This window comes from Watersipora subatra, chromosome 10 (assembly GCF_963576615.1).
Source record: "Watersipora subatra chromosome 10, tzWatSuba1.1, whole genome shotgun sequence".
In the NCBI taxonomy this organism is placed as follows: domain Eukaryota; kingdom Metazoa; phylum Bryozoa; class Gymnolaemata; order Cheilostomatida; family Watersiporidae; genus Watersipora; species Watersipora subatra.
In genome coordinates, this window is record NC_088717.1 from 59,626,380 (window position 1) to 59,651,999 (window position 25,620).

Genomic DNA, 25,620 nt, shown 5'->3' on the forward strand with positions numbered 1-25,620 from the left:
AATATTTACCTGCAACAAAGTCAATGCTAGCAGGGCGCAGTCGTATATTGTCTATCCTACGCAAAGATCGGCGTATGGAAATATTCGACCAGATGATCCAAAAGTGAGTAGTGTACATTGTACATGTATAGCTTTCATGGAGAGGTCAAGCAGTGCTCGTAATACGTACATGTACTGCCAAATTTACGGGAGTACTATTGATGCAGCGCAAGGGCAGACACGCACCCTTATAAAAATAATAATTGTTAGGAACTGCTGCTAGAATGACCAATACCAATTAGCAATTTTTTTCAAGTCGGTAGTTTATCGTTCCGTCTAAACCTCGCCAAATCAATAAACCGTCTGACTATGAATAGCCAACTTTGAGCACGAATATCGACGCCAATAACGTATGTAATCGTTTTACTTCACTCACGATGTATTTTGCCAGTGCACATGACTAATGGAATACTTTGTTCTCAGTACACTAAGTAAAACAACTACATTTGTAGCAGTTTATAAATCGCCATAAATTGAAAATATATATGCTGCCTATGCTCGTAACGCAACATCTGTCATCGATTTGCTCAAACAGTTTATTTTTGAACGGCGTTGCCGACTTGTGGTTGTGGTCGAAATTGTGGTCGCTCGCTTAAACGAGCTGGTTGATGTCCACTCGGCGAGTCAATTTGGCGTAATCGCCGGTTCAGCTCATTTGCCGCGAGGTGTTGTTAAACACGCCTCTAGATGCAAAGTCCATCTTATAATCTGCAGGTATATGATATAGCCATTTTAAGATACGTGAACAATATCATACATCTACTAGCTATCACCGCTATTCAACCTGCACTAATACATCGGGAAATTGTTTTTGCCTTGTACGCCGACATTGTAGATTACTTACAGTTTACTCACTGAAAGCTTCGTTAGTTCTAGACACCTGCGTTCCATTGTAGGACTGCTAGGCATATAATTTGCTGTTGACCTGCTTAATAGCTTATTGTTGTAGCCTGCGAATATCTTTTTGTCATTAAAGCACTAGTTTTTTGCGTGGGCTTAATCATTCTATACTAATTGTCAATAAATACATTAGCTATATAAAATAACGTGTTAGCAGAGCTGTGTCCTAATCATTTTTTATTTGAAATTCGAGCAAATCAATTGCGAACTTATTTGATTGAAATTAAATCGCCTGAGCGTGTCAAATGACATCTAACAAATTTAATCATTCGCCTGGCACGCATCATTTAAATCACTCAATAACTAGTGGGAAACATGGCAAAATATGCGCAAAAACAACTAAGAAGCAAAGCAGATGTTCAACATAGAGTAGACTACCTAAATTTTTTCTTGTGTTTTCATCAATTTATGGGACGCCGATGTTTTATATTGTAGCCTACTGCATGCAAGTAATGGTAATAAGTACATTGTAGATGACCGGTTGAGTATTTCTTTCCTAGGTTTGCATTCATGAATGTTTTAGGTATATTTGATGTATTTCTACACACAGCACGGTGATATTGTTTACGGGCAATCACGCAGGAGACAAGATTTGTCTGTAGTTAACATTAGCACATTTCAACTTCGTGTTAATACGAGTTATCTTGATACTTAAATAAAAATAATAATTTTTACATACGTATTACATACATACATACATACATACATACATACATATAATTTTTACACATCATTATCATGGAAACAAAACTGCCGGTTCCCTTTATTGCTCCACGAAATTAAAGACACCGAGTGCAAAGCAATAAGATAAATATATATTTCAATACATGATATATATACATACATATACATAGATATATATATATATACATACATATACATACATATATATATACATACATATATATATATATATATATATATATATATATATATATATATATATATATATATATATATATATGAATACATGTGATCAGTGTGTGTGCGTACAACAGAACAACTTGCAAAAGACTGCCAGCCATCTCTGTCTATAGGTAATATCTGCCATCTCTCTCATAGGTTCGCTCTTTAGTTAGGCTCCGGCTCCATCAATCGCTTTGTCTGCTCTTTTTGGTATGCCGAGTCGGCTCACCTATGACCGAGTCTTTTGCTGTGTTGGGAGTCGGCCCGGCTATAGCGTCAGTCTTGGGGTTGGCCAGCAGGTCATCTGTGGTCTCTGCACTCTGCCATCACATGCTTCCTCCAGTAGAGGATCTGTGGCCTGTCCACTCAGCGCTGGGAGGCGAGAGTAGTTGATGTCAGTGCTGTCGTGCTCCAAACTTCAATTACTGTACCTCAGACCTTGCAAAGGCTCGATCCTCTTTGGACAGCTTCCGGGCCTGTACCAGACTGGCATTGCAGAGGACCAACGCCTTCTAGTGGTGAATATCCTCTACCAGCTAGCAGGTCCTCTCCTTCTGCTGGCAACAGAGGGGCTCGTCGACAGTTGGCACTCCTAAAAGACTGATCAACCTATCAGTGCGGGACCCAACCTGTGTCGGAGTCTCCTCTACTAGGTCCCTCGGCCGAACAGGGTGACACTCACAGCAGTCCTTAGATGTTGTATTCTTAGGAGGGGGGTTTGCATCTGGTGGCTCAGCCGATCCAGGCTGGCTCGGTTGTACAGAAGCAACCTGCGGTCAGCAACTCAGCTTAGGCTCAGGTGAATTCGCTTTCCTTTTCTAGTTGCCTCCCTTAGGAAACCAAGTGGTTTCCCTTTCTAGCGAGCAGACAGGGAAGCCACTTGGTTTCGTCTACCAAGTAGACCATGTCTCAACAGCCGTCATCTCCGTGTGCCGTCTGATGTGACATGACCTGCTCACGAGAAAGGTGCTGCTAATGGCAGGGGCACACATGTCTGGCGAAGTGCTAGAGGATGCGCCATTGGTTCCTCCGGGTGCTAGACATAACTGCACATAGGCCGCAAGTACCGGGTTTTTTGTGACACCTGTTTTTTCAGACCCATGTGTCGCCACTATTGTGTCATTCCATAGGTATGATCTCCTTCTTCAGCTTGGCCGGCAGCTTCGCTATCTAGATACACAGCCTCCGAGTCGGTGTTTTGGCTGAAGCGGGTGTCCCAACGAGCTCGGTCTCTAATAAGCAAGAGGTTTGGCCGAATCGAACAACGGCTCTCTCCACTTCTTCTACCCAGTTAAGAGGCTTGTAAATCTCGAGGGATGTGTCACTCGATTTACCTGCCTGACTGCTCGCGGCATACCCCTGAAGGGAAGGATATGAGCAGGCATCGACTGATCATTCACGGGCAAAGTGTCAACCAGTGTCTCTCGACATGAGCGTTTGTGTGTGAAACAGATTCGTCCATGGAGGCAGCCGGCCCAAAGCACTCCCTTCTTGGTTGGTGAGGGGTTCCACTACCTCGTCTGAGCTAGCCGAGCCCGTGCTCTGACACACAAAGGCCAAACTCCTCTGATCCTAGCAACGCCCATCAAGCGTTCCTACTCCCTTGTCTCCGTACTGTAACAGGCTCAACATATCTGCAAGGGAGTTTACTGTTTAACCTGGTTGAGTCATGTAAACAGGTTTGTTGGAAAGTAGATTGGTATTTGTAGCTGTGGTGTAAAAATTTGTGTACTACAAGAGAGAACTTGCTCACTGCAAGGTGCAGAAGCAAATGGCCATGGCCCACTAATCTCCTGAGATTGCCGCCTTTCCTTGCCTCCTGTATTCCTACACTGGGGGCTCTCCGATCTGGCTGCCCATTGATCCAAGATGGTCAAGGGTTGTGCCGAGTGACTCCAGGGTCTCTACTCTGAGCTCGAGAGTCTGGCGGGCGAGAAACTCACGAGCCGGCCCAACTTTCTCGTAACGTCGCAATTCTGTCCTTCCAGATGCCTCCGAAGCTTTTTTTAGCTGGGCCTCGAGTTCTTGGCTAAACTCTGGGCCTGTGGTAACCTCAGCCCTGTGTTTTGCCAGCTCTAACTCAGCCCTTAACTCCGGCTTAAACCTTCTGCTTCTTGACATAGTCCCTTTTTGTATTAGGCCCTCTCCAAGGTTCTATGGTAGTTGGCGCTCTTCCGGGCAAGCTTAGAAAGGCTTCAGTCAGTCCTCGTTTTGCACAGAAGACTGGCCTTAGCACTCTATAAGCCAAGTGAGGTGGTGACCCAGTACAGCCTCATAAACTTAGTCTGGAGTTCTGACTATAAGCCACATTGACTGTAAAACATACATATAATTTGGTTGTACCATTCGATAAATAGGAACTCTAAAAACATTGCAATTGTATAATAACTAGCTGTGCTACTCGGCGCTGCCCGAGTATTAAATATCAGCTTGGAAACAATGAGAAGTAATGAGAGTTGCCTGCCACTTGCTATTAGCTTGGCAGATTGCTAATGGAAAATTTGGTAAGCTAGCTAATGACACTTACTTATGCAATCACCCTGCGTGGTATGCAAAGCCGTTAGTTATGTGCACCCATATAGTGACTTACATCGGCAAGCAATGTACTCATTCTCTGGGACCTGTTGGGTAGGGCGTTGGACTGGCGAGCTGTAGGGTCTGAGATCAAATCTTCTTTGGTATGGATTGTTTATTCCAATATTTTAATAGCTATAGCTGGAATGCATGCATACGGACATACTTTGAGAAATATATATATATAGATAACTCACAGGTTATTATAATTACATATAGTCTGATACTAGTTTCATTATTATTGGTATTTAATCGAGTACATCACATAATAACCAAAGAGTTACCATTAAAAGATGTTCAAATTAGTGAAAGATAAGGACATCAAACAGTTGAACTAAGAGACTAGCTTTCACACCATAACTGTCTGCATTTTGTGATTGATTTTCCTCAGCCAGGTGTCTGCTGCTTGAAAATATCCATAACAACTAACATTAGGCTGAACGTGTTAATCCCAGCTTCATATTTTAAGATATACCGCTTTGAACTGTGGTATATACACTAGTTGAATAAGCTTAATGATTTTATTTTGAGTAATTCTTCGCAAATGGACTGCAGTTTGTAAAAAGCAAACTACAACAATCGCTCAAGGGTTCTGTGTCTGGTTTAATTATTGTCTGTGTTCAGAAATAGTGTTCTACGCCCCATGAAATTCTCCCACTATCCAGTTGAAAATCATGCTATAGATTTAATATATAACAGGAAGTAGAAAGCTGATAATAAATTTCTTAATTTTAGTCCAAGTTCAGTCATAACAACAACAAATGCATGTTAATATATCCTTGACATAGCTTGTTAGGTGATTTCTTAAGGTGGTGCACCCTTGAGATGTTAAATCTGTACTTATATTTCATGGTGCAGTTGTCAGCTGGTACAAGTAGTAACAAACACACAGAATATTTTAGAGCATCTTGCTGGGGAGTAAAGCTGTGTTCGCTTAGTGTGTTCGCTAAAGAGATGGACAGACACTATCGGGCTATCATCATCGGAGGAGGTATATCTGGTCTGGTCACTCTTAAGACTCTGCAACAGAAGGGTATAGACTGTGTCCTATATGAGGCCAATGAGTACCATGGTGGGCTGTGGCACTACACCCCAAACAACTATGGTGTCATGGAATGCACACATATGTAAGCGAGCTATAATTGTAAGAAATGTCTGGCTTGCATATTATTTAGCACTTTATTTTCAGACCCGTTTAATTGGTCGCTTAATATAGACATTGTATACTGTACTTTTTTGACACAGTTGAATTGGCACTGTATCTGTTATACACCTTTGCTACTACTGCACCGTATGTGTTATACACCTTTGCCACCACGGCACTGTATCTATTATAGACCTTTGCAACCACCGCACTGTATCTATTATAGACCTTTGCAACCACGGCACTGTATCTATTATAGACCTTTGCAACCACGGCACTGTATCTATTATAGACCTTTGCAACCACGGCACTGTATCTATTATAGACCTTTGCAACCACGGCACTGTATCTATTATAGACCTTTGCAACCACCGCACTGTATCTGCTATAGACCTTTGCCACCACGGCACTGTATCTATTATAGACCTTTGCCACCACGGCACTGTATCTGCTATAGACCTTTGCCACCACGGCACTGTATCTATTATAGACCTTTGCAACCACCGCACTGTATCTATTATAGACCTTTGCAACCACTGCACTGTATCTATTATAGACCTTTGCAACCACGGCACTGTATCTATTATAGACCTTTGCAACCACTGCACTGTATCTATTATAGACCTTTGCAACCACTGCACTGTATCTATTATAGACCTTTGCAACCACGGCACTGTATCTATTATAGACCTTTGCAACCACCGCACTGTATCTATTATAGACCTTTGCCACCACGGCACTGTATCTATTATAGACCTTTGCCACCACGGCACTGTATCTATTATAGACCTTTGCCACCACGGCACTGTATCTGCTATAGACCTTTGCCACCACGGCACTGTATCTATTATAGACCTTTGCCACCACGGCACTGTATCTATTATAGACCTTTGCCACCACCGCACTGTATCTATTATAGACCTTTGCCACCACGGCACTGTATCTATTATAGACCTTTGCCACCACGGCACTGTATCTGCTATAGACCTTTGCCACCACCGCACTGTATCTATTATAGACCTTTGCCACCACGGCACTGTATCTATTATAGACCTTTGCAACCACGGCACTGTATCTATTATAGACCTTTGCAACCACCGCACTGTATCTATTATAGACCTTTGCCACCACCGCACTGTATCTATTATAGACCTTTGCAACCACGGCACTGTATCTATTATAGACCTTTGCCACCACGGCACTGTATCTATTATAGACCTTTGCCACCACCGCACTGTATCTATTATAGACCTTTGCAACCACGGCACTGTATCTATTATAGACCTTTGCAACCACTGCACTGTATCTATTATAGACCTTTGCCACCACGGCACTGTATCTATTATAGACCTTTGCAACCACGGCACTGTATCTATTATAGACCTTTGCAACCACCGCACTGTATCTATTATAGACCTTTGCAACCACGGCACTGTATCTATTATAGACCTTTGCAACCACCGCACTGTATCTATTATAGACCTTTGCAACCACTGCACTGTATCTATTATAGACCTTTGCCACCACGGCACTGTATCTATTATAGACCTTTGCAACCACGGCACTGTATCTATTATAGACCTTTGCCACCACGGCACTGTATCTATTATAGACCTTTGCAACCACCGCACTGTATCTATTATAGACCTTTGCCACCACGGCACTGTATCTATTATAGACCTTTGCAACCACCGCACTGTATCTATTATAGACCTTTGCAACCACGGCACTGTATCTATTATAGACCTTTGCCACCACGGCACTGTATCTATTATAGACCTTTGCAACCACGGCACTGTATCTATTATAGACCTTTGCAACCACCGCACTGTATCTATTATAGACCTTTGCCACCACGGCACTGTATCTATTATAGACCTTTGCAACCACCGCACTGTATCTATTATAGACCTTTGCCACCACGGCACTGTATCTATTATAGACCTTTGCAACCACGGCACTGTATCTATTATAGACCTTTGCAACCACCGCACTGTATCTATTATAGACCTTTGCAACCACGGCACTGTATCTATTATAGACCTTTGCCACCACGGCACTGTATCTATTATAGACCTTTGCAACCACCGCACTGTATCTATTATAGACCTTTACAACCACCGCACTGTATCTATTATAGACCTTTGCAACCACGGCACTGTATCTATTATAGACCTTTGCAACCACCGCACTGTATCTATTATAGACCTTTGCCACCACGGCACTGTATCTATTATAGACCTTTGCAACCACCGCACTGTATCTATTATAGACCTTTGCCACCACGGCACTGTATCTATTATAGACCTTTGCAACCACGGCACTGTATCTATTATAGACCTTTGCAACCACCGCACTGTATCTATTATAGACCTTTGCCACCACGGCACTGTATCTATTATAGACCTTTGCAACCACCGCACTGTATCTATTATAGACCTTTACAACCACCGCACTGTATCTATTATAGACCTTTGCAACCACGGCACTGTATCTATTATAGACCTTTGCAACCACCGCACTGTATCTATTATAGACCTTTGCAACCACCGCACTGTATCTATTATAGACCTTTGCAACCACCGCACTGTATCTATTATAGACCTTTGCAACCACCGCACTGTATCTATTATAGACCTTTGCCACCACCGCACTGTATCTATTATAGACCTTTGCCACCACGGCACTGTATCTATTATAGACCTTTGCAACCACCGCACTGTATCTATTATAGACCTTTGCAACCACCGCACTGTATCTATTATAGACCTTTGCCACCACGGCACTGTATCTATTATAGACCTTTGCAACCACTGCACTGTATCTATTATAGACCTTTACAACCACCGCACTGTATCTATTATAGACCTTTGCAACCACGGCACTGTATCTATTATAGACCTTTGCAACCATCGCACTGTATCTATTATAGACCTTTGCAACCACCGCACTGTATCTATTATAGACCTTTGCAACCACCGCACTGTATCTATTATAGACCTTTGCCACCACCGCACTGTATCTATTATAGACCTTTGCAACCACGGCACTGTATCTATTATAGACCTTTGCAACCACCGCACTGTATCTATTATAGACCTTTGCAACCACCGCACTGTATCTATTATAGACCTTTGCAACCACCGCACTGTATCTATTATAGACCTTTGCAACCACCGCACTGTATCTATTATAGACCTTTGCCACCACCGCACTGTATCTATTATAGACCTTTGCAACCACCGCACTGTATCTATTATAGACCTTTGCAACCACTGCACTGTATCTATTATAGACCTTTGCAACCACCGCACTGTATCTATTATAGACCTTTGCCACCACCGCACTGTATCTATTATAGACCTTTGCAACCACCGCACTGTATCTATTATAGACCTTTGCAACCACGGCACTGTATCTATTATAGACCTTTGCAACCACGGCACTGTATCTATTATAGACCTTTGCCACCACGGCACTGTATCTATTATAGACCTTTGCAACCACCGCACTGTATCTATTATAGACCTTTGCAACCACGGCACTGTATCTATTATAGACCTTTGCCACCACCGCACTGTATCTATTATAGACCTTTGCAACCACCGCACTGTATCTGTTATAGACCTTTGCCACCACGGCACTGTATCTATTATAGACCTTTGCCACCACCGCACTGTATCTATTATAGACCTTTGCAACCACCGCACTGTATCTATTATAGACCTTTGCCACCACCGCACTGTATCTATTATAGACCTTTGCAACCACCGCACTGTATCTATTATAGACCTTTGCAACCACGGCACTGTATCTATTATAGACCTTTGCAACCACGGCACTGTATCTATTATAGACCTTTGCCACCACCGCACTGTATCTATTATAGACCTTTGCAACCACCGCACTGTATCTATTATAGACCTTTGCATATTGTAAATCTATTGCATAACTGAAATATATGCTGTACATGTATAATTGTGTAGCTGAAACATACTCTGTATATACTGTACAGCTATTATGTAGCAATATTACAACGGTTAGCCCTATACTTACAGCAATGTATCGAAGTATAACTACGCCTTTTCCGATTTTCCATTCCCTGATGATTGCACAGAGTTTCCTCATCACTCAACAATGGCTTCCTACATCGACAAGTACGTGGAGCACTTCGGCCTCTATAACCACATAGAGTATCGGACAAAGGTGCTTGAGACCACCAGAGTTTCAAGTGAGTATACAGACAAGAATGTATAGCTCAAAATTTTAAACACTGATTATTATTTTAAATACTCGGTATTCTCGTGACACCGACGTGGTGGCATGATAATTGCACTGCATAGAGCAGTTTATATAAGTACTAGCTGAATGGCCTGCTTTGCACAAAATCTTTGTACAGAAAATTCATTTTTATTTAACATACAACAACAGTTACCATTCCAACTTTTAAACTTCATATCATGAGAAAAGTGTTTTTTGCAGTTGAAATAAATTGAGAGAAAAAATAAAGCAACTGCTAAGGTGTTTAAATGTAAATGGGAAATAATTGGCAAGTTATGGCTAATTAATAACAAATAATACAAACTGTGAAAACAAAATAAAAAGCATGAATTTGTTGATTTGATAATAACAATTAGTGCATAGAAGTTTGTGCATAAAAAGGTTGCTATACAGTAACTTTAGTGTGTGTATAGTGGTTATGATCTGCAATAAAATGTAAACTTACAATGTACTATGCGCAGTACGTACTGTAGGGTGTTCTCACCTTCGAGAGAGACGTATAACATGAACATTGAATTTAACTTGAAGGTTGACTTGCAACAAAATTCGCATTACAGTTATTTGGTATCAAAAGATTCACTATGTCTTACTCTGCTGTCTTGTAGGTGCCAAATATGTGGAAATGTGATTACAAGCTTTTAAAAGCTAAAAAACGAACAGTTAATCGCCGCCATCACGAGACCGCCGTAGATTAGAATCTCTGTTCAAAACGGCTCAAATGGGACGTAGCTGTACAAGGTGGTTTATGTTTACATTTTCATGCAACCTCATTCGTTGAAATGTTTTCACAAATATACTTCACGCATTCAATAAAACCACGTCTATTGCCCTTACGTGTCTATTTCATCATCATTGTAATGCTGTCACTTTGAGCACTGATATCTCAAAACCTACCGTAAAAAATCATTAAATTTTTTAACCTTAGCTCGAAGGAGTGCATATCATTCTCTGATAAACATGACGAGCCTGTTGATCACCTGTGATAGTTGAAAAATGTTGCAGAAATTATTTGCGCTGTTTGGCAGGAAGTATGGGTCACTTAATCAGATTACGACTAGACTATTAGACCAAGCCGAAACAAAACTGTCAACTAGCGAGCGTCTATATTTGGTAACGGCTCTTCGGTAAAACCCGAAGTGTTTGTCATAAACTAGTGCTCCGAGAAGTTTTATATTGAGCCTTTTATTGGCTTTTCAATTTACGTGAAAACATCACATGACAAAACAATAACCAAATGTAATGACTACGTCAGAGAAATAAACTGATTTCAATCTACGGTGGTTTCGTGATGGCGGCGATTAACTGTTCGTTTCTGAGCTTTTAAAAGCTTGTTATCACATTTCCACATATTTTGCACCTACAACACAGCAGAGTAAGACATGGTGAATCTTTTGATACCAAATAACTGTAATGTCAATTTGGTTGCAAGTCAACCTTTAAATGAATTTATATTACTAAACACATACCTGAAGCTAAGTTTTACTATGTATTATCTAAACAAAACTTTAATTTTGTCATCATCTAAAATTTTGTCACCATCTAAAATTTTATCACCTATTTGTTTCCGGTTTCATTTTCACAATAATTTATAACGAATAACGCTGAACTGGGAAGGAGACAAGGAGGGAGAGAGAGAGAAAGCATCGTATCTCTTTCATGCATTGTGGGAGGGATTTCAGTGAATAGCATATCAGCATTTTCATTATTTCGACGTAATCGTAAAAATGATATACAGTATATTATAAGAGCGGAGGGTAAGATAAGAATAGCATAGCCTTGTGGTTACGCACGCTTGTTATTAGCCTTATGGTTACACTCGCTTGTTATTAGACTTGTGGTTACACTCGCTTGTTATTAGACTTGTGGTTACACGGCTTGTTATTAGACTTGTGGTTACACTTGCTTGTTATTAGCCTTATGGTTACACTCGCTTGTTATTAGACTTGTGGTTACACTCGCTTGTTATTAGACTTGTGGTTACACGGCTTGTTATTAGACTTGTGGTTACACTTGCTTGTTATTAGCCTTATGGTTACACTCGCTTGTTATTAGACTTGTGGTTACACTCGCTTGTTATTAGACTTGTGGTTACATGGCTTGTTATTAGACTTGTGGTTACACGGCTTGTTATTAGACTTGTGGTTACACTTGCTTGTTATTAGACTTGTGGTTACACGGCTTGTTATTAGCCTTATGGTTACACTCGCTTGTTATTAGACTTGTGGTTACACTCGCTTGTTATTAGACTTGTGGTTACACGGCTTGTTATTAGACTTGTGGTTACACGGCTTGTTATTAGACTTGTGGTTACACTTGCTTGTTATTAGACTTGTGGTTACACGGCTTATTATTAGACTTGTGGTTACACGGCTTGTTAGTAGACTTGTGGTTACACTCGCTTGTTATTAGACTTGTGGTTACACGGCTTGTTATTAGACTTGTGGTTACACTCGCTTGTTATTAAACTTGTGGTTTCACTCGCTTGTTATTAGCCTTGTGGTTACACGGCTTGTTATTAGACTTGTGGTTTCACTCGCTTGTTATTAGCCTTGTGGTTACACGGCTTGTTATTAGACTTGTGGTTACACGGCTTGTTATTAGACTTGCCATTTGAATGTCGCAAGTTATAATCCAGGACGAAGGTGATTATTTGTTGCTAAAACTTTGTCGGTTTAACTGGAAAGACGAATGGCAAGCATTGAGATTTACATGTATATATATAAATATATATAAATATACTCATGCTACAGACAGTACTGTTTCGGCTATTGAAGCCTCATCAGTGCAGCTCAGAGCTTAGGCAAGGGACACAAATCCCATTACCAATGAGAGTTGATTTCCTGCCACGAAACAACTAAGTTGCCTCGCAGACTTTAAGAAAGTCAATGTGCTGGCACCAGAGTGCTCAAATCACAAAAGTGATGAGCTTTGCACAAAGGCTAATAGTGCCGCACCTCTCACAGAGTGCTCAACCAAACCGAAGTAAGGGAGCATATACTCATGCTACAGACAGTACTGTTTCGGCTATTGAAGCCTCATCAGTGCAGCTCAGAGCTTAGGCAAGGGACACAAATCCCATTACCAATGAGAGTTGATTTCCTGCCACGAAACAACTAAGTTGCCTCGCAGACTTTAAGAAAGTCAATGTGCTGGCACCAGAGTGCTCAAATCACAAAAGTGATGAGCTTTGCACTCGTATATATATATATATATATATATAAATATATATATATACGAGTAGATTCAAAAGTATAAAGTTATTTTGAATGATTTGAAATAAAGCTTGAATGATCTTTATTGGTTTACATTAGCCAAGGTATAACTGAGGTATAGCTGATGTATAACTGATGTATAACTGATGTATAACTGAGGTATAACTGATGTATAACTGATGTATAACTGAGGTATAACTGATGTATAACTGAGGTATAACTGAGGTATAGCTGATGTATAACTGATGTATAGCTGATGTATAACTGATGTATAACTGAGGTATAGCTGAGGTTTAACTGATGTATAACTGATGTATAACTGAGGCATAACTGATGTATAACTTAGGTATAACTGACGTATAACTGAGGTATAACTGATGTATAACTGAGGTATAGCTGAGGTATAACTGATGTATAGCTGATGTATAACTGACGTATAATTGATGTATAACTGAGGTATAGCTGATGTATAACTGATGTATAACTGATGTATAGCTGATGTATAACTGATGTATAACTGAGGTATAACTGAGGTATAGCTGATGTATAGGGTAACTGATGTATAGCTGATGTATAGCTGATGTATAACTGAGGTATAACTGAGGTATAACTGGTAAGCAAACCGTGATTTGCTTGTTTAGATTAATAAACACTTTTGTCATATGGTGTTATATCATTAAAGATCCACAATAGAATTGAGAAGCTAGAGTTTCCAATTCGAACTGGAAATCTAGCTTAGCGAAACGGTAGTCTTGGAATTTATCATGTCGTACTCTATGATCATTCATGAGTAGATCATGCCCATCAGACTAAATGTAAAATAATAAAATATTCACCTTCTGCCTCTTTTTATTTTCTCAAGCAGAATGTTTGTGAAAATTATATTCTACTGTTGACATTGCAGGATATCATTCTGCAAATGACATTGCGTAGTTCATTTGCTTGTTGCATGGCAACCACTAACAGTACCTAAATATTTTTGGCTGTGTTCTCCACAAAATTCTTTACAAGATTCACTTCATATGAAATTCTACATTGGCAAATTAGGTCGCTTTATTACTTTTTCAAAATTGGCAATAAAAAATGAAGGCTCAATTGCCAGAGCCAAGTATCCAGTTTAATTTTTCTCATTGCTATGAAACTATTAACAGTCAATGTGATTTTTGTTATGTGAAACCTCCAGGAGTTTCGGATTCTGTTGCAACTAATTAATAGTACTTTAGCAAGGTTTTTGATCAACCGATCTGACTGGCTAGTTACTCTTACCCTACTATCGTTTTTTACAGCCGTTTTTGGTTTCAGAGGTTTCTCAGTAAGTAGTAGGTCTAGCAACGAATTTTTTTAAATAGCTGATAAATAGCCCAAGTCAACACTGTTGTTTGTACAAACTTATAAGGAACCTCTACACTCGAGAGGATTTAATACAAAAGAATACATAAGAGCATTGATCACACAACTCCTACAATCCTACTTATAATTCCTCTTGGTGCTTGATAGAAACATGTCCTCTTAGTGCAAAATAATAAAGCTACTATGATGACAAGGTTTCAGTGCTCACTATGATGTACATGACTAACATGAGAAGTCACAAAACATGTGTAACATTATTATTTGTTCTTATAGCCAATAATCTTCTGCATTTTAAGGAAATTTAAAATTATTTCTCTAAATAATTTTTTCTCATTATTATGGAATGTAAGAATTTAGTAAAGCTGGCTCTTTTATATATCATTAGAAAGAAGATTTTGTGCTGAATAAAATGCAAATTTCAGTTTAAAGAAATACCAATTACTTTTCAATTATAAACTATTATGTATGGTTATGTTGACTGATGAGATCTTTTTTGGAAAACTTTTCGAAAAACTCTTTAATTGTCGGAAAATCAATGCTGACTTTAAAGAGTTATTATATTATTTTATCAAAGGTAGTTTAGGTTCATTTATAAAAATTTTAGCCTTTCTCAATTCTTACTAATATTCGTATTACAACAGTTATATGTTTATTTTGTACTAATATTCATATTACAACAGTTATACGTTTATTTTGTACTAATATTCATATTACAACAGTTATATGTTTATTTTGTACTAATATTCGTATTACAACAGTTATATGTTTATTTTGTACTAATATTCATATTACAACAGTTATGTTTATTTTGTACTAATATTCATATTACAACAGTTATATGTTTATTTTGTACTAATATTCATATTACAACAGTTATGTTTATTTTGTACTAATATTCATATTACAACAGTTATATGTTTATTTTGTACTAATATTCATATTACAACAGTTACATGTTTATTTTGTACTAATATTCTTATTACAACAGTTATATGTTTATTTTGTACTAATATTAATATTTCAACAGTCATATGTTTATTCTGTACTAATATTCATATTACAAGTTATATGTTTATTTTGTACTAATATTCATATTACAACAGTTATATGTTTATTTTGTACTAATATTCATATTACAACAGTTATATGTTTATTCTGTACTAATATTCATATTACAAGTTATATGTTTATTTTGTACTAATATTCATATTACAACAGTTATATGTTTATTTTGTACTAATATTCATATTACAACAGTTATATGTTTATTTTGTACTAATATTCATATTACAACAGTTATGTTTATTTTGCACTAATATTCATATTACAACAGTTATATGTTTATTTTGTACTAATATTCATATTACAACAGTTATATGTTTATTTTGTACTAATATTCATATTACAACAGTTATGTTTATTTTGTACTAATATTCATATTACAACAGTTACATGTTTATTTTGTACTAATATTCTTATTACAACAGTTATATGTTTATTTTGTACTAATATTCTTATTACAACAGTTATATGTTTATTTTGTACTAATATTCATATTACAACAGTTATATGTTTATTTTGTACTAATATTCATATTACAACAGTTATGTTTATTTTGCACTAATATTCATATTACAACAGTTATATGTTTATTTTGTACTAATATTCATATTACAACAGTTATGTTTATTTTGTACTAATATTCATATTACAACAGTTACATGTTTATTTTGTACTAATATTCATATTACAACAGTTATATGTTTATCTTGTACTAATATTCATATTACAACAGTTATATGTTTATTTTGCACTAATATTCATATTACAACAGTTATACGTTTATTTTGTACTAATATTCATATTACAACAGTTATGTTTATTTTGCACTAATATTCATATTACAACAGTTATATGTTTATTTTGTACTAATATTCATATTACAACAGTTATACGTTTATTCTGTACTAATATTCATATTACAACAGTTATATGTTTATTCTGTACTAATATTCATATTACAACAGTTATATGTTTATTTTGTACTAATATTCATATTACAACAGTTATATGTTTATTTTGTACTAATATTCATATTACAACAGTTATATGTTTATTTTGTACTAATATTCATATTACAACAGTTATATGTTTATTTTGTACTAATATTCATATTACAACAGTTATATGTTTATTTTGTACTAATATTCATATTACAACAGTTATATGTTTATTTTGTACTAATATTCATATTACAACAGTTATACGTTTATTCTGTACTAATATTCATATTACAACAGTTATATGTTTATTCTGTACTAATATTCATATTACAACAGTTATATGTTTATTTTGTACTAATATTCATATTACAAGTTATATGTTTATTTTGTACTAATATTCATATTACAACAGTTATATGTTTATTTTGTACTAATATTCATATTACAACAGTTATATGTTTATTTTGTACTAATATTAATATTTCAACAGTCATATGTTTATTCTGTACTAATATTCATATTACAACAGTTATATGTTTATTTTGTACTAATATTCATATTACAACAGTTATATGTTTATTTTGTACTAATATTCATATTACAACAGTTATATGTTTATTTTGTACTAATATTCATATTACAACAGTTATATGTTTATTTTGTACTAATATTCATATTACAACAGTTATATGTTTATTTTGTACTAATATTCATATTACAACAGTTATATGTTTATTTTGCACTAATATTCATATTACAACAGTTATATGTTTATCTTGTACTAATATTCATATTACAACAGTTACATGTTTATCTTGTACTAATATTCATATTACAACAGTTACATGTTTATTTTGTACTAATATTCATATTACAACAGTTATATGTTTATTCTGTACTAATATTCATATTACAACAGTTATACGTTTATTTTGTACTAATATTCATATTACAACAGTTATGTTTATTTTGTACTAATATTCATATTACAACAGTTATAATAGATTTGCATCATGCAAGAATGTGTTAACATTATTTTGATTTTAAATTTCAAATTTTGGCGTGAAATCAGGGGAATGTTTGTGATATTTCGTTGACTGTTGCTCAGGCATGTTGTGCCGCTGTTTGCTTCCTGACATTTTTCTAGAATAACTTTGATGGCGTTAAAAAGGTCCTATGGTCAATTAATCTGAGAATAAGAGATGATTCGTGCTTGTCACATATTTAGACCATTCTATTCTCTCATACTTCATAGCTTCAGATGGTCAAATCTGGAGACTTGCGTGTCACTCGAGAGCTCGCTCTACGGAGTTTGTGTCTACTTGCGATTACCTAATCGTGGCTACAGGGCACCATGCCAAACCCAAGAACCCTTCATTTCCAGGCCAAAGTGCATTCAAAGGTCAGTGGTAATTCTCCTCTGCCGTTTTTTGATGGACTCTTCACTTAACATGAACTGTTCGTAAGATGTTCTGCATGTTTGCTTTAATTTGGGGAAGAGCCCATGCTATTCTCTTGACTTAATGTTTAGAGCTAATTAAGTCTAACCACTGTTCTTCTGCAGGGATACTTTAGAATTCCTCTCCATAAGGGATGCTAGATTGAGTACACTCGAGGTAGACTTCCTACCTGTAGGGGGTACTAGATTGGGTACACTATCAATATTTAATGTTCTTAGGCTACCATAATCGCACGTTTGCTTTCTAACAAACACAATTGGTGTATGCTAAACATGTTCTATTAGATTCATTTGCATTATCTTCATAGAGTAATTACTACAGTGGTCACATGATGCTGAAGAATGTATGTAGAAGACAACTCCAAGTTAATGGATACACATAAGACTAAAGTGTTTCTCTCATACCATATTCCATTATAGATATTCTATTATATATATATTTATTCAACACTTCATGTGTACGTCTCCTAACGTGCACATAACGTACGTCATGTGTACGTCTCTATGTTATGCATAGGAAAATAACCTTGATATTCATTCAACTTGTCTTAGAACTGCCATGAGAAATAAAGGCTTGCTTATAATCTCGGAACCCTACTATGTAATAGTCTAAGGTCCATGGTGAAATGGGTGGTGGCTAGTGTTTTACCCGATAACAAGGACCCAGTATTTATATTCACTCATTCAGTTTACAGACTCTGTTGAGCTTGGACATATTGAAACAGTTAACTTCTTGTGCTGGTACCATAGTTGTACTTCCTGTGCAGGTACAATAGTTGCACTTTTTGTGCAGGTACAATAGTTGTACTTCCTGTGCAGATACAATAGTTGCACTTCTTGTGCAGGTACATTAGTTGTACTTCTTGTGCAGGTACATTAGTTGTACTTTTTGTACAGGTACAATTATTCACGGTGTTGACTACAAGGATGTCACTACTAACGGCTTCAGAGACAAGAATGTTGTCATTATTGGAATTGGTAATAGTGCTGTCGATGCAGCAGTGAATTGCGCCAACAGCCGAGGGTTTGTTTATCTTAGTTTTGTATCTTAGTTTCTATATATTTGCATGATATGTTTGTTTACTGATCTATATATGCCGATTATATTTGCTTATCTACAGTTGGGTCGAAGAGGCACTGGTTGTATCTACTTATCTATGTGTAGGTCCAAGATTGGCCAGTCATATCCACATATATACGTGTAAAAGCAGTTCAAAAAGTGACGATTCGTATCTTCTTATTTACATGTAGGTCGAAGAGTGTTCACCTGTCGACGAGATCCGGTGCTTGGGTTCTGCCCAATTACGTCTTCGCGCAGCCCATTGACCTCTATGCCAGCCGCTTTTTCATCAACTATTTGCCATTCAGGGTAAAGCAATTCATTCTGGAGACTATTGTACGTGTCATTACGGGAAGCCCGGAAAGGTTAGTGTAGCCTGTGAAGTCATTCCTTCATCTATACATGCTGCCAAGTGTGGTGGTTGGATCATTCGTCTGGTTCTACTGCAGATGGAACTTGGACCCTAAAATGGGAGCACTCCAAACCCAGCCAACAGTGAGCCCAACCCTAATTCATCACATACAAAGAGGAAACATCACCATTGTGCCAAATATTCGGGTGTGTAACCAAAATACACCACTTTCTTTGCTGTAGTCTCTGATTGTTAAGTGTGGTAAGAAATCTTACTTACAAAGGCTAGGTGTGAGTGTGGCAAAGATGTACCTGGGTTAGGTATGAGTGTGGCAAAGATGTACCTGGGTTAGGTATGAGTGTGGTGTGATGTACCTGGGTTAGGTGTGAATGTGGTGTGACATACTTGGGTTAGGTGTGAGTGTGGTGGGATGTATCTGGGTTAGGTATGAGTGTGGCAAAGATGTACCTGAGTTAGGTGTGAGTGTGGTGTGATGTACCTGGGTTAGGTGTGAATGTGGTGTGACATACTTGGGTTAGGTGTGAGTGTGGTGGGATGTATCTGGGTTAGGTATGAGTGTGGCAAAGATGTACCTGAGTTAGGTGTGAGTGTGGTGTGATGTACCTGGGTTAGGTGTATGTGTGGTGTGATGTACTAGGATTATGTGTAAGTGTGATGTGACATACCTTGGCTAGGACATGATGGCAAGTGTACCAAGGCATACAGTCTGCCCAAGAGATTTTTGACATACAACGTAAAATTTGAGCAAACATTGCTCTCGAGTTGTGAAAAATTTGTTCATATTCATCAACAAAAAAATGTTTCAAAACATGACAGCCTTGTAAGTACAAAAGCTAGTAGACATTTAAATACAACATAAAAATAATAAAAAACTAAACTAACTTACTTTTAACCTCTTGTGATGTATTTCTATAGACTGCTGAACCTGCACTTCTGTTGTATGTGTATTTCTATAGACTGGTGAATCTGCACTTCTATTGTATGTGTATTTCTATAGACTGCTGAACCTGCACTTCTGTTGTATGTGTATTTCTATAGACTGGTGAATCTGCACTTCTGTTGTATGTGTATTTCTATAGACTGCTGAACCTGCACTTCTGTTGTACAGTCATACTTCAACTTACGAGCTTAATGCGTTCCGAGACTGAGCTCGTATGTCAATTTACTCGCATGTTGGGGCAATTCATTTATATATAGAACAATTAAATATATATTGATTGGTTTCCATACTCTAAAAAAGCAAATAAAACACTCAAAACAAGATATTGTAACAGAAACAACATGTTGGTTATTGTCCTTACGTACTACATGCTTTCAGAAAGCAACAAATGAAAAATAATGCAAGGAAATGTGATTAATTAAAATGTAAAATTAAATACATACAATAGCAGTTAACACTCGCATTTGCCAGGGAGGGAGATATAAGTTATCCTTCGTTACAACAGTTGTCCTTGATAAATTTGGATTTTATCAAAGTGTTAAAAGACAAACTTAGAAGCAAACTTTCATTTTCAACTAAACGTAATTAAAATTTCTTCGGCGTTCATAGTTTGAAATTTCTCGCTGGTTAGCGAGAAATTTTTCCTTTTTTTTCGCTTTCACGACTAGCCGGCCGTTTTAAGATAAACCTATCTAAGGACGTTTGCCTTTGTCGCCCTTGCAACATGTTGCGATTAGGACGAACACAGGTGTCGTCACAAATGGTTTACGCACGACCACTAGCCAACTTGTCCGAATGTCTATTAAACAGTTTGGATAGATAGCGCCGGCCTTTTCACATAGCATCGTTTCAGTTACGCTGTCACCGGCCAATTGTTTGTCCAATGCCATCAGCAGTCGTGAAGATCGCTGCACCGTTTAGAAACTATGGTTAGTCCTTTTGCGAACTAAATGCCCTGAATATAATCCTTCTGTTTGATAATTATGAATGTATTTCTGTCATATTGCCGAGCTAGCTGAATCATGCATACACGTTTCGCATATTTTTCAATATTTTTCTTTTTAATATCGACTGTTATCATTTGCTTTTTCTTTGTATTATCTTTCATTTTACTGGCAAACTTTCGGTCTACGCACAGTACTTTTAATTCACATAATTCTGCACAGAAAATCGTGCACAAAAAATACGGTACAACAGTATAATCTGAGCAGTTGAAAAATACAGAGTGATGCTGTTCTCATAAAACACCTCCGGCATACTTGGCAACTGACTCAAGTGCTCGTATCTCAAACATGGCTCGTATGTTAGTGCTAAAACTTGCTTGAAAGCTGGCTCGTATCTCAAGTTTCTCGTACGTTGGAGCACTCGTAAGTTGAAGTATTACTGTATGTGTATTTCTATAGACTGCTGAACCTGCACTTCTGTACTATGTGTATTTCTTTAGACTGCTGAACTTGCACTTCTGTTGTATGTGTATTTCTATAGACTGCTGAACCTGCACTTCTGTTGTATGTGTATTTCTATAGACTGCTGAACCTGCACTTCTGTTGTATGTGTACTTTTATAGACTGCTGAACCTGCACTTCTGTTGTATGTGTACTTTTATAGATTGCTGAACCTGCACTTCTGTTGTATGTGTATTTCTATAGATTGCTGAACCTGCACTTCTGTTGTATGTGTATTTCTTTAGACTGCTGAATTTGCACTTCTGTTGTATGTGTATTTCTATAGACTGCTGAACCTGCACTTTTGTTGTATGTGTATTTCTATAGACTGCTGAACCTGCACTTCTGTTGTATGTGTATTTCTATAGACTGCTGAACTTGCACTTCTGTTCACGTAGAAGCAGCGCTTCCCTATCCTTTTCATCACTGAACCCTCTCTGACTGAACCCTCTCTGACCGAACCCTCTCCGACCGAACCCTCGCCGACCGAACCCTCTCCGACCGAACCCTCTCCGACCGAACCCTCTCCGACCGAACCCTCTCCGACCGAACCCTCTCCGACCGAACCCTCTCCGACTGAACCTCCGGAGATGATGAAACAGATAAAAACGAGAACAATCTCACCCTCATTGCTTTTAATGTTTTAATGAAACAAAAAGCATTCAAAATATAATAAACAACAGACATAATCGAAATATTTGAAAACAATGTTATCGGAAGTTATACTAAAAAAAGTTTTCACACAACATATAAAAGACTTGTTGATAGGTTGTGATGAGTTATAAGCAAAATTTTAACTCAGATTTTTTGCGATAACCAATACACTTCCTTCGCCTTCGTGGTCGACTCCTGCACTCCCCCGAACAACAGCTCGCACCCCTCGAAAAGTCCTGGAATAAACTGACAATAAAATCTATTTATTTGTACTTTATTAATTTATTGTATAATTTAGTTTTTACATTTCGAAAATGTTTTTACATAGTTTTGCATGTTGTATTGGTTTCAATTGTACACATGTTTACTTGAAGTATATATCATTGCGATTTTTGCTCGGGAACAAATTAAACCGAATACAACATATTTTTGTAAAAATATTTGATTCAACTTACGGTGGTTTCAACTGACAGAGCAAATATTAAAATAAAAAAACTTTGTATGACGAGATTTAACTGTAACCGTATCATGACAGGCACGTCAGGTGCTACAATGACAACAATTATTCTAGAGACATCTCTGGGCTGGTGTCATGGAGGCAGGGAAACTCATCAAATTTGATTTTTTATTTATTATGTAGAAATTTTTTAGGAAATTGGAGAGACATCAGTGGTGTTTGATGATGGCACAGCAGCATTTGATGTAGATGTTATTGTAAAGTGCACTGGTTACACAATCGACCTGCCTTTTCTGCCTGAAGATATAGTGAGCTCAGTGCTGGACTCCGAGGCTAATGACTTGAAGGTGAGATAATGTAAGACATAGCCAGTTGTTCTTTTACTGGTGCAATTACTGAGTGCTCCTTCATTCTTATCCTTACTTACAGCTATACAAGAATGTCTTCAGTCCTAAGATTGGCCCTGAACTGGCCTTCATCGGTTTCGTGCAGCCCACCAGTGGAGGAATATTGCCCATGTCTGAGATTCAGGCTCAGTGGCTAGCTATGATCATTATGGGACGTACTAAGCTGCCCCCTGTTGTAGATATGAAGGAGGCTATTATCAAAGACAGGGTAATATAACGTTTTTGTATCTCAACACACTGCTTATCGCTGGCTAAGTCTGTCACACAAAACTACTTTATAACTAACCTTATTCTCTTGGAAAAACCTGCTGCCTTAGAGAAACTGCAGGGCTGTAATAGGATGAAAAATTCATGTAGTGAGTGATGAGATAATTTCTAACAATGTGTGATTTTGTAGATCATCTGTCGCAAGAGGTTCTACAAGTCATCTCGGCACACCATTCAGCAAGACCCCATCACCTATGTAGATGAAATTTCAGAGATGATTGGCTCCAAACCCAATCTAGTAGAAAACTTACCACTAGCTCCAAGGTAGCCGGGCATTTCTTTGTCTTTAGTATTTGCTGTCTTTAGTATCTGCTGTCTTTAGTATCTGCTGTCTTTAGTATCCGCTGTCTTTAGTATCTGTGCGCTTCCACTATTTCTGTAGCTTCACATTGCACGTGAGTGATGACTCTATAGTACTCGTCAGTCACAAATCTATGATACTCATTAGTTACGACTCTATGGTACTTGTGCGTCACGGCTCTATGGTACTTGTGAGTCACGGCTTTGTGGTACTCGTGCGTCACGACTCTATGGTACTCGTGCGTCACGGCTCTATGGTACTCGTGAGTCACGGCTCTGTGGTACTCGTGAGTCACGGCTCTGTGGTACTCGTGAGTCACAGCTCTATGGTACTCGTGAATCACGACTCTATGGTGCTCATGAGTCACGACTCTATGGTACTCATGAGTCACAGCTCTATGGTACTCATGTGTCACGACTCTATGATAATCGTAAGTAATTACACAAAGGTACTCTTACAGCTGTCTGCTCGTTCGTACTTTTATTGCTACTAATAGTTGGATAAGACCTCGACTGAAACAACAGCCTATTGCGCATACCACATACCGTAAAACCTCTACTTGAGGTTTTATTTTTTAATAAAGCTCTTTGCACTCTATTTTGCAATCCTTCTTTCATAGTGGCATTTATTAGAGATGATGTCCCAATAGAAGGTGGTGTTGCATTTTTCGACTATCTCATCAGAATTTGGAAAAAATATTTTTCACTTTTCTTCGGGTGGATTAGCATTAATGCTGTCAGGATGTTTTTGAAACTATTTTTCATAAACGTCGAAGTATTAAACCGAGTTAAACAAAGAGTTACTTTGAGTAAAACATATTAGCTGGGTATATACAGTATGATACTGGGTATATACAGTATGATACTGGGTATATACAGTATGATACTGGGTATATACAGTATGATACTGGGTATATACAGTATGATACAGTTATTAATTATTTCGATAATGTCCCTTTCAAAGTTTTAAAAGAAAAAACTGCAAAGCTTTGGAGTTAAAAAATGGATTTCGATACGAACAGCAACCATGAAAGAATTAATTGTTATTGATGCAATCGAGTTATTATTAGCACCATTTTGTGGAAAGTTATCTACTTATTACTTGCTATTTTGGGTTCGTAAAGATCAAATAATGTCAAAGTGGCAGTTAAATAGAGGTGGCATCCAAATGAAGGTGGCGTTTAAATAGAGGTTTTATGGTATATTGGCGCGCTCATGGCATAGAGAGGACAACTTCAATTTGTATGTACTGGTTTTGTAGACTCCTATTTGGAAGTGGGGGAGTAGCTCAATGGAGTCTTCAAGGCCCCTTTTATAACAAGGAAGCTGCTCAGCTCGTGCGTAGAGTGCCTGTGCCTAGATTCAGTCTTGCCATTCCACTAGTAGCCCTTATCGCTTTTTACTACCTTGTATGTCTCTTCTTCTCCCTCCTTGACTGTATGTTCTAGCCACAATCTGAATCAAAAAGTATTTTTCATTCATAGATTTAACTGGTTCTTGTATTGTAATTGTGCCAAAAAACTGTTCACTTAATTCTCCTTGCTGACATGATAGTCAAAAGGGTAAAATTAGTAGCTAATCATTATGTCATTGCGAGTGTGTCTGTGAGACCACTCATTCAATGCGAGTGTGTCTGTGAGACGACTCATTCAATGCGAGTGTGTCTGTGAGACGACTCATTCAATGCTCAATATTCACACTGGTGTCCCTTGCTCTGTCTGGATTTTGTCAGGCTAGAACAAGAATACACAGTTCAAAGTTTTACCGTTGGTTGATGCAGTAATTTATTTCAATATTTTTTCTAACAATCAGAATAAAGAGTCATTGTTTATATCTTTGCCTCTTTCAG

General features: G+C 37.7%; 1 protein-coding gene across 1 annotated transcript; it reads left to right on the top strand.

Moving 5' to 3' along the window:
* Positions 1-744: 744 nt before the first annotated feature.
* LOC137405814 (flavin-containing monooxygenase 5-like) lies at positions 745-25,608 on the top strand. Its single transcript, XM_068092228.1, has 11 exons — positions 745-753; positions 5,322-5,546; positions 9,622-9,794; positions 17,665-17,811; positions 18,766-18,892; positions 19,120-19,293; positions 19,378-19,486; positions 22,992-23,144; positions 23,227-23,412; positions 23,602-23,735; positions 25,033-25,608. The coding sequence occupies exons 2-11, from the start codon at positions 5,374-5,376 to the stop codon at positions 25,217-25,219; spliced, it is 1,563 nt and encodes a 520-aa protein (XP_067948329.1). The 5' UTR covers positions 745-753; positions 5,322-5,373; the 3' UTR covers positions 25,220-25,608.
* The last annotated feature ends 12 nt before the right edge of the window (positions 25,609-25,620 follow it).

Coding starts and splice junctions, on each gene's coding strand:
- LOC137405814 (XM_068092228.1), top strand. CDS start 5,374: ATGGACAGACACTATCGGGCTATCATCATCGGAGGAGGTATATCTGGT. Junction 19,294..19,377: donor ATTACGGGAAGCCCGGAAAG/GTTAGTGTAGCC, acceptor GTTCTACTGCAG/ATGGAACTTGGACCCTAAAA. Junction 19,487..22,991: donor CCATTGTGCCAAATATTCGG/GTGTGTAACCAA, acceptor GAAATTTTTTAG/GAAATTGGAGAGACATCAGT.